At 48.5% G+C, this 9,176-nt stretch overlaps 2 protein-coding genes across 3 annotated transcripts; both read right to left on the bottom strand.

Moving 5' to 3' along the window:
• Positions 1–577: 577 nt before the first annotated feature.
• Positions 578–4,947, bottom strand: LOC102203897 (uncharacterized). Of its 2 annotated transcripts, XM_005751793.2 has the most exons (6): positions 4,641–4,947; positions 3,697–4,026; positions 3,438–3,563; positions 1,828–1,878; positions 1,595–1,719; positions 578–1,472 (listed from the first exon to the last, which is right to left on the bottom strand). In XM_005751793.2, the coding sequence occupies exons 1-6, from the start codon at positions 4,678–4,680 to the stop codon at positions 1,287–1,289; spliced, it is 858 nt and encodes a 285-aa protein (XP_005751850.1). In that variant the 5' UTR covers positions 4,681–4,947; the 3' UTR covers positions 578–1,286. The 2 variants fall into 2 exon arrangements, with proteins under 2 accessions (XP_005751850.1, XP_005751851.1); XM_005751794.2 differs by lacking the exon at positions 3,438–3,563 and having other exon boundaries at positions 4,641–4,945.
• Positions 4,948–5,425: 478 nt separating this feature from the next.
• LOC102203609 (zinc finger protein 205-like) lies at positions 5,426–8,514 on the bottom strand. The gene is made up of 2 exons (XM_005751792.2): positions 8,126–8,514; positions 5,426–7,303 (listed from the first exon to the last, which is right to left on the bottom strand). The coding sequence occupies exons 1-2, from the start codon at positions 8,295–8,297 to the stop codon at positions 6,441–6,443; spliced, it is 1,035 nt and encodes a 344-aa protein (XP_005751849.1). The 5' UTR covers positions 8,298–8,514; the 3' UTR covers positions 5,426–6,440.
• Positions 8,515–9,176: the final 662 nt, after the last annotated feature.

Below are 9,176 nucleotides of genomic sequence, written 5' to 3'. Positions count from 1 at the left end.
CGGGGCTCGAACCGGCAACCTTCCGATTACAAGGCGAACTTCCAACTCTTGAGCCACGATCGCCCCAAGATGTAGGCACAGGTTAGTGTCATGCCCAGAGTTCTGGACTCACATACAGGGTAAGAGTGAATAAAGAAAGCTGTTCAACATCGTACACTTACATGTGAAAGCTCAGGAAACTGTAGACACAGAATAGATAAATGTCAGCGTCACCTTGGGCCCAACCAGGGCAGTAACGCTCAGGTGCAGGTCTGAGTAACTGCTCTCAGATCATTTCAAATGATCAGCAGGACCAGCTCAGTAAGACAGTTGTGTGTGATGCTGCAAACTTTGGCACTGATGTGATACCAGGTAAATACACGGCCAATTATAAGCATCGATGCCAATACTGATACTTTAACCCACAAATGTAGCTTCTGTGGGGAAGAACACTGTGTCATGAGATCAGTCATTAATTTGCATACTTTCAGCTTTTATTTTGAAACTGTTTTTTGTAGACCTGAGTGTAAATGTCCCTGTCTCTCGTCGGGTCAGCTTCTGTTGATTAGATTTAAATAAAACAAACGTGACAACCAACATGAAAAAGATTTTTATAGTGACTGCGTGGCGTACATTTTTTATTTCCAAAGAAATGACTGACTTAACACAGTTCAGTGAGCTGCATGCTGGACTTGGAAACAAAGTATTGATCGTAGCACACTAGTACAGATCCAGCATCAGTGCTCATACTGATAGCTGGATTTAGTTGATTAGATGATCACAGGTCAGTAAGTACGATGGCAACAGACCAGCAACACTCACAGGAGCAAGAATCAGATAAAGTGTGAAGCATTGCAACGTTTTACTATTAAACACAGTTAAACAGGAACCATTCAGCTATGTAAAGAATTTACAATACAAAGGTTAATTATGTTTGATACCAAAAGTCATTATTTAGTGTAATCTTATTTACGTCCTTTTAATGTGAAGCTGGTCAAAGTGGCCTCTTTAATCACATTGTAGCAAAAGTTATTAAGTCATTAGATTAGTGACAATCATGTAACATACGTGATGTGAAATCCAGCGTCTGTAGGGACGGCAGCAACAGAGGACAAAGTTCAGGGGTTAGCCTTCATTTACACCCACAGCTCAGAGAGGCGGGGCTTATAAACTGAAGTGATAACAAACATACACAAATAAAAAAAACTTGAAAATGATAAATATTATAACTGATGTTTACAGTTATACAGTTATAAACATCACAAACGTATCTGTGGATGAGTTTGTGATGGAAACATTTCAGGATTTTACTGGGATGTTACTGATTTGCAGGAAATTGTGTCCGTCTGACTGAATCGCACATGTGACATGTACTGCATGTCGGTGAGGGTGGAGTAGATGTGGTCCTGGTCTGTGGGGGCTGGAGTCATGGTCTCATAGGTGGAGTCACATGTGGATCCTGGAGCTCCGCTCTTCTGCTGGACTGCAGGTAACTGAAAATATTTAACACATCCAGTTACAGCACATGTATGTATGCAGCTGGTGTTTACTGCCCTCTAGTGGCACTAATCTGTCATGCAAGGTTAAACACTGACAGAAACACTGATGGAGTTACCTCCACCTGTCTTCCATCTGATTTCCTGTTTTTCCTGTTCTCCATCCATCTGTAGAGGAGCAGCAGGAAGCCAGTCGACAGCACGACGATCACAACCACACACACAACCAGAGACACAAAGTAATCTGGACACAGAAGACGACACTGAGCGGGACGTGCGTGTTTCAGGGTCATAAACAGAACGTTTTATTGCACTGACAGGATATTAATAAAGCTGCCAGACAGGTGAGTACCTGTGATCTGCTCAGGGAGCGCTGGCGTGGGGGTGGTGCCGGTGGGTGGAGCTGTGAACAGAGAAATGCCGTTAGAGACGTGAGACAGAAAACTAGTCCTGTTCCAGCTGTGAACAGCAGGGGGCGACAGACGTCTCAGTGACTCACTCACAGGAGTCTCTGAGTGCATCACTTCCCTTTTTCTAAGGAAGTCAGCTCTCAATAAAAGAGGAAATCTGTGTGTCAGTGAAGCTGAAAGTTCCTGAAAAAGCCGTCATGTTGATGCTGAGAAAACACAAACACTCCTAAAATAACACAAAGACTATTTCAGAGCATCCATGTGATGGTGTCACTTCCCCTTTCAGCAGAAAGAAGAGTGGCGCCTGTCCAGTATTCAGGCCTGTTTATACCAATCTTTTTTTTTTTTTTTTTTTTTTTTTTTTGGCCTGTCCCGTTTGGCTCTTTTGCATCAGAATTGTTGTCTAAAGGCAAAGAAAGATACCCAACGGATTTACTTTACCAAACTGACCATCCCAGCCTTGCCGTAATGGTCCATTTGATTCACCTTTTATTGTTTATTTTATTTTCACTTTCTGAATACGGGACAGACTTGACTGGGGGAAAGAAGGGGAGAAAGAAAGAGGGAAAGAGAAACAGCTGAGAAGAGGGACGGGGGAGAAGGGCAAAAGACAAAAACCAACAGAACGGGCAGAGAAAAAAAAAAATGCATATATCAATCACCTGGATCACCTGCTGAGAAAGAAAAAAGAAAGCAAGCAGAAGAGAACAAGAGTAATAGAATAAACAACATCACAATGATATATGGGAATATGACAGTAAATACTAAATGTTAAACATTATTGTGCAGCACATAAGATCAACAGAACACAGTGTGCTTTGAGGTAGGAGCCAAAAAGGGTGTAGTTTGTGGGTGTGATCATCCGTGTGTACACCTGTGAGCATGGACGCGCTTGTTTTTTGTTTTTTAAAAGGTTCCTTCATGTAATAATCTGCTAGAGGGTGTGGGGGGGCCACAGCCCCGTCCTCCAGGGCGTGAAGCAGGTGTGGAGGAGATCAAAACTCCAGACATCCAGAGGCCCCCAGAACACAAGAGACCAAGGAAGACCAACAGAGGGGCAGCTGCGCCACTGTCCCAGAAAGAGCTGAGGAGAGTCCCAGATGAGGGCTCACTCAGCAGCCGCGGAGCAGAAGCCAGGGGGAGTTGCAGTGACGCGCCCGTGAGCTCCGCCAGCAGCCAGCTGCGCCTGAGTGACCGAGCCCCAGGCCGAGAGGCCGGGGGCACCCCACCTCCGAAGTGGCCCGAGCGAGCCCCAGGCTCTAGGCCCCGATAAGCGGCCGCCAAGGAGTGAGCCGGTGTGTACCTGGACGCCCATCCCCGGACACAAAGAACCACCAACGCACCGATGTCTGAGGGGGTCCGCCACTGGCAGGGGAAGTGGTGGTAGGGGGAGATAGGCCTCCAAACCTTGGAGGGCCTGAGATGTCCCCAGAGAGGTGGCGCCTGACACCCAACCTGACATATAGACACAGACATACAGGCACACACAGATACAAACATCCATTCCCACCCTCATGCTCTCATATGCACTTATGTTTATACCAATCATTACATGTCATTGTTGCAGCTGGGACCGCCACACCTGGCCCTGACACGGTTTGGCCGTACGTGCTGAGAACTGAGCTTCCACATGTGACGAGTGAAGAGCGAGCGCGTGGATTTCCCCCGTGCCGGCTCCCTGTTAAACCCAAAATCAAACTAAATGAACAACATAAAGAAGCAGAGCTGTGATGATGACTGCATGACGTTTTCAGGCTGACACATGAAGTTGGGTTTGAATAAAAATGATTTGGGATCCAGTAACGACTCACCTGAGACCGTGAGGCGTATCTTTGCGGCGTCGCTCTGACCGTGTTTGTATACGATGGTGATGATATATTCCCCGCTGTCCTGCGGCGTCAGCGCGCCCAGGGTCAGGTGGCCGTTGGCTGCATTAATCCACGCTCTGCCTTCGTAGGACGTGTTCAGTCTGAGCGTGGAGGAGCTCACCGAGGCAACGGTTACGATCTCCTTCCCGTCATTGAAGTGCCAGAACAGAGCCGAGCTCTGCAGGTCCTGATTTGGCGTTTTCAGCGTCACGTTGCTTCCGACACCTGCGTGCACGGAGCTTTCTGACAGGATCCTCTGACCCACGCAGCGCCCTGCAGGGACACAGGTCACATGACGCACCATCAGAGCTGTGCTGATTATACCGCCGTGACCTCTGACACTAACAGCTGTGCCACACCTTTACCACAGGAAGCAAAAACAGCAAAGCTTTCAAAGTAAAACCGAGCACCAAAACCCACTTTATGTAAACATGTTCACATTTCCAGCTGTCCTCTCCACAGTGGATCCGTTTCACACGTTTTCACTCCTGATTTCAGTTTGTTTGTTTCCTGTAAATCTGCTCCGAGGTCACATTTACAACCTTCCTCAGAGCTCCTTCCTTCAGCTGAGAGTGGGGTCAGCTCTGAGGAGGGCCGGACTACAAGCCCAGACCAACGGCTTCTCTTTACCTCTGTTTACCTGCTGGATCACCATGGTAACAGCAATGGTCACGCTCCAGCAGATGAACCAGGTTTGGGATAACCTCTGATAAATACCCGTGTTTGTTGGAGGTTATCCCAAACCTGGTTCAGGCTTCAGCGCGACTGCTTCGCGTTAACTTCAGCGGAGCTCTGACCAGGACGGGTCAGAGCTAAAGGGCAGCAGCTTCAGCCTTTATAATAACTAAAATATTAAACATTCAGCGCTGAGATGCTTAAATTCTTACCGATGGACACGAGCAGACACAGGAGGGCGACCCGAGCCATGGTGGACGCGTCCAACGTTCCCAGCTGAGGACTCGGCTCTGGTTTCCTGATCTTTCTAGCAGCTCCGACTCACAGCCGAAGAGGAAGCTGGTCCGTGTTTTCTGCAAACGCTGGCACATTTCAGGGTTTCTAGAAAATCACCAAGCAAACGAGGAAGCGTCCGAGCCTTCATGGCTGCATGGGCCTGAAGCCCACAGCTGGGAAGTTTGGTAATCACAGGAAGGATGATGTCAGCGATCCCACTGCGACCTCTCCGACATCCTTGGTACACCTTCCAGCACGACCACACTGACCCTCAGTTTCACGCGTAGACACACATACAGAGGACGTCTGAAAGTGTTTCTGAACCTGCGAGCGTTCAGGCACAGCGGGCGGAAGATGTCTGGATCCAGGAGGACTCTTCAGACAGAAACCGAGGAGCTTATGAAGCGCTTTGTTCATCAGGAACCCGATGGTCGCCCTCGCAAACATGAAACCTCCACCATCATCTGAAGCAGAGTCCAGCTCTAACACATTAACGGCAGCACAAACATGTCTGTGCTGCCGTTACAACATTACTAAATCTATGAAGGGTCCAAATGAGACTCCAGTGTGGGTGAAACATGTTTCCTGCAATCAAGAAACGTGCTGGCTTCGTTTGTCAGATTCAGACCCGTTTGATGATGAAATCACTCATCATCACGTCCTGAAGACTAAAACATTATTTACCACAAAGACATCAACACATTAAACGAGTCTGTCAGCGTTTCAGCTCTTTATTAAATAACAAAAGGTCAGAAAATGAAGAACAGCTGGAAAACAAACCAAGAGGCAGTGCTGCCATCTGGTGGACGTCAGTGAGGACGCGCTCATGCTAAACTACAGGAGTCCAGCTAATACTGTTTCTGATGTGGTGACTGAGCCGCCCTCAGTGTTACATTTGCATATTTATTTATCTCACAAAGAGGAAGACGTGCAGTTAAAGGACATCCTGTAAACCTCAGTATCAGCCGAGCGATGAGCTAATCCTCCTAATGAGTTCATCGGAAGCTGCACTGTGTGACACACCTGTGAGACGCCGGCCTTCTCCTAAACACAATAATAATGATACATGACCAGGATATGTTTGACCTATCAGGTTTAAGTTATCCTAACATCAGGTGTGTGGGGGCGTGGCCACAGGAAGGTCAAAGTGCTTTATACTGTTTGACAGCAACAGGGAAGCAGCAGGTACAAAACTGTTTCTGAGGATCTGTATTTCATACTGGCTCCTCCCACGTGCTCCTTCTCTTCCAGAGCACTGATTGGTCACTCAGCAAAGGTTACACCTGGTTGAGCCACAGAGCCGAGATCACGCATCAGTCCCAATCATCCTACACATGCTTTATCAATAACACAAGCTCACCTCACAGGAGCCTGTCACCTGACCGCAGTCAGCTGATCAGCAGCATGTGCGACGTGGACGACAAACACGTGACTCTAATTACTCAGCAATGCACGACTGCACTCGGATCCAGGAGGTTACGAAGCTGCCTCCCTCCCACCTGCAGCAGGTGTGACCACGCGTGTGATGTCACACAGAGTGCAGACACGCTGCTGCTGCCGGTGTACGGACAGCATTCCCGACGGCGTCCGCGTCACAAGGTCGTTCTTGCAGTGAAAACAGGAACACGCTGGTTTCTGCTGATGTCTGAATGAAGTTTTGATTCCACCGTCAGGCGAGGGTGAGCGACGGGCTGGCTGAGCTGTGACGCCACGCCGAGCTGTCATCCTCGTGGCGTTCACGTCTTGCTGCTTTCGGCGACGCACTTGTGCTTTTTGACCTGCGAATGCCACGTGAACCTTTTGTCGCACACGTTGCACTTAAAGGGCTTCTCCTCCGAGTGGACGGCCATGTGCGTGATGACGTTGGCCTTGTTGGTGAACTTCTTGGCGCAGACGGAGCAGCTGAACGGCTTCTCGCCCGTGTGCACCCTCATGTGGTTGACGAGCGTGTTGCGCAGGCTGAAGCTCGTGTTGCACACGGAGCAGGTGAAGGGCTTCTCCCCGGTGTGCACGCGCAGGTGTGTGGTGAAGTTGGAGCTCTTGGAGATTTTCTTGCCGCAGAACGGGCACGTTTTCTCCCCCGTGTGGCTCTTCATGTGGCTCTGCAGGTGGTTCTTGCCTCCGAAGCGTTTGCCGCACTCAGAGCAGCTGTAAGGTTTCTTGGCTAAGTTACTTCCCGCGTCTCTCACAGCGTCCTCTGACGGCGGTTTCCCGCTCTGCACTGGAGCGTCCTCTGGGGCCCCGCTGTCAGAGGAAGTCCTGACAGGCTGCGGGTGGAGGTTTCTGGCTGCTTCTGGTCCTGCTCGATCCTCTCCACCAGCTCGTGCCTGCAGCTGGCGGCTGCTGAGCTCGCTGCGGGTGTGAAGGAGGTCGGGGGACTGAGTGCTCTCTTCCACCTCCTCTTCAATCTTCACGGTGACGGGAATGATGGTGAGGTCCTCGTGCACTCCGGGCCGCTCTCCCGGCTGATTGGTCCAGAGCCCCTCACGTTCATCTTTGACTCGTGGCGGTTCTGGACTCTCCCGGTGCAGACCGGGGCTCTTCTGCTCCTGTGATGCTCCTTTATCCGCCGTAAACTTTGTGGGGCTCAGGGGAGACCCTGGAGGACACAGAGGGAGGAAACGAGCACTGGTTAGCCCAACAGACCAAACGTGACCAGCAGGGGGCGCTCCTCTGGAGCTATGAATACGTCTGTCCCATTCACTGCTTTCAGGCTGACTGAATAAAACATGAAGTTCATTTTGGACATTTTGGTTTTGTTACAGAGGACCAGACAGCAGGATTAGTTACCATGGTTACGTCCATCTAAGAGTGCACGGTCATGTGATTAGTGTCGTGTAACACGGTTACTCATAAACAGTTACTGTCTTCTTTTTGGGGGGTTAACTTTCAGTATATCATTTAAATGAAAAATAATGGGGCTGCGGTGACATCACTGCTGAACCATAGTGGCTCCTTTAGGTGCTGAGGGGGAGGTGTCAGCTGCAGCCCCACAGCTGTCCCTGTGGGGCTGCAGGTACACACACTCACCTGCACCGTTAGTGAAAACATGCTGCTGCTCCATCCACAACACCAGAGAAAAATTATTCTCCATGGTTACTGTTCCTACGGAGACACATCTCACCTGCACCCAACTTACAATTAAACTGCCTAGTTAAAATTTACAACATCTGGAACAGCTGCTTATCCTTTCCAACGACAACAACTAAATAATATTAATTATTATTACTATAAATATTATAACAAAAGTAATATTTTTATTAGTATTGTTGTTATTTTGTTGTTATTATTATAAAAGAATAACATGAATAACAATAATAAAAATTGTCATTATTAATAACAACAACAATGGTGATGAAGACGATAACAATAACGACCACATCAATGGTGTTAGCCGTCCGGTCTGTCTCCGGTAACCCACCGTGCGGGCCCCCCCGGCTCTCGGCAGGGTGTCCGTCCGGCTGCCTGCTCCTGTGCAGGCGGATCTCCTGCTCGTACTCCTCCATTGTCCTCTCAAACAGCGCGAAAATCTCCTCAGCGGCCGCGTTGAGCCGCTGCTTCACCAGCGCTCTCAGCACCTCAGCCTTCGACATTTTCCCCGCCGTCAGCCGGACACGCAGATGCCGAGCCGAGCCGAGCGAGTCTGCGGCTGCGCGGAGAAGGTTCGGAGGACAAAGTCGCAGGGAGCACCGACACCTGCCCGCTAACCTCCCCAGGCCCTAACCCTGACCTCACCTGTGTTTCTTTACTGGGACGGAACACACCGAGCCTGTCTAATCCGAACCGGAAACCCGACTGCTACTAATTTGTTCTGCACATGCGCTGAACAAACTACTTCCCCTTTTCGACTTTTCATAATAAAAGCATTCTTTTAGCGCGATTCTCATATGGACACCCCGCACCACCCGACCCTAAAATGGATAAACGAGAGGATTGATGGATGGACATGTCATTGTGTTCAGTATAACAACAAAGTGCTTGACATACATCAAAATGACTAGAAAATGAGGTGTAATAAATAAGAACATACTTTACAGGAGAGAGGATCAAAGTTGGGAGACTTTTTATTTAATAATATTGTATATTCATTTTTTTCAGCTTGATAAGATTGTAAATACGTTATACGTTAATGTCAGATATGAATTGGACAGCTCATACAGTCCTACATATGAAAGCAGTCCTACATATTTGTTTACAGTTTTTTACAGCTGCTAGGACACATTTCTCAATACTTAGGTCATTTTTGCAAAACTCTTCACACAATCCTCCTAACTGACCTTCAGCTTGGCAAAGCAGTTCATTTCACATTCAAAATGCACTACAACTACCAAAACACTTCATTCAGGTCTCAAATAAACTCATTCTTCCAGAACACTAGCAAAGGTTGACAGCCGACAAACACACCCACAAAACAATGACCTAAAAAACACTAACAACATGTTACACAGTGTTTTCTTGTGTAAAACAAGGAC

Source organism: Pundamilia nyererei, unplaced genomic scaffold (assembly GCF_000239375.1).
Source record: "Pundamilia nyererei isolate P.nyererei 1_Seehausen unplaced genomic scaffold, PunNye1.0 scaffold00326, whole genome shotgun sequence".
Classification (NCBI taxonomy): Eukaryota; Metazoa; Chordata; class Actinopteri; order Cichliformes; family Cichlidae; genus Pundamilia; species Pundamilia nyererei.
This window is presented reverse-complemented; position numbering and strand designations above follow the sequence as displayed.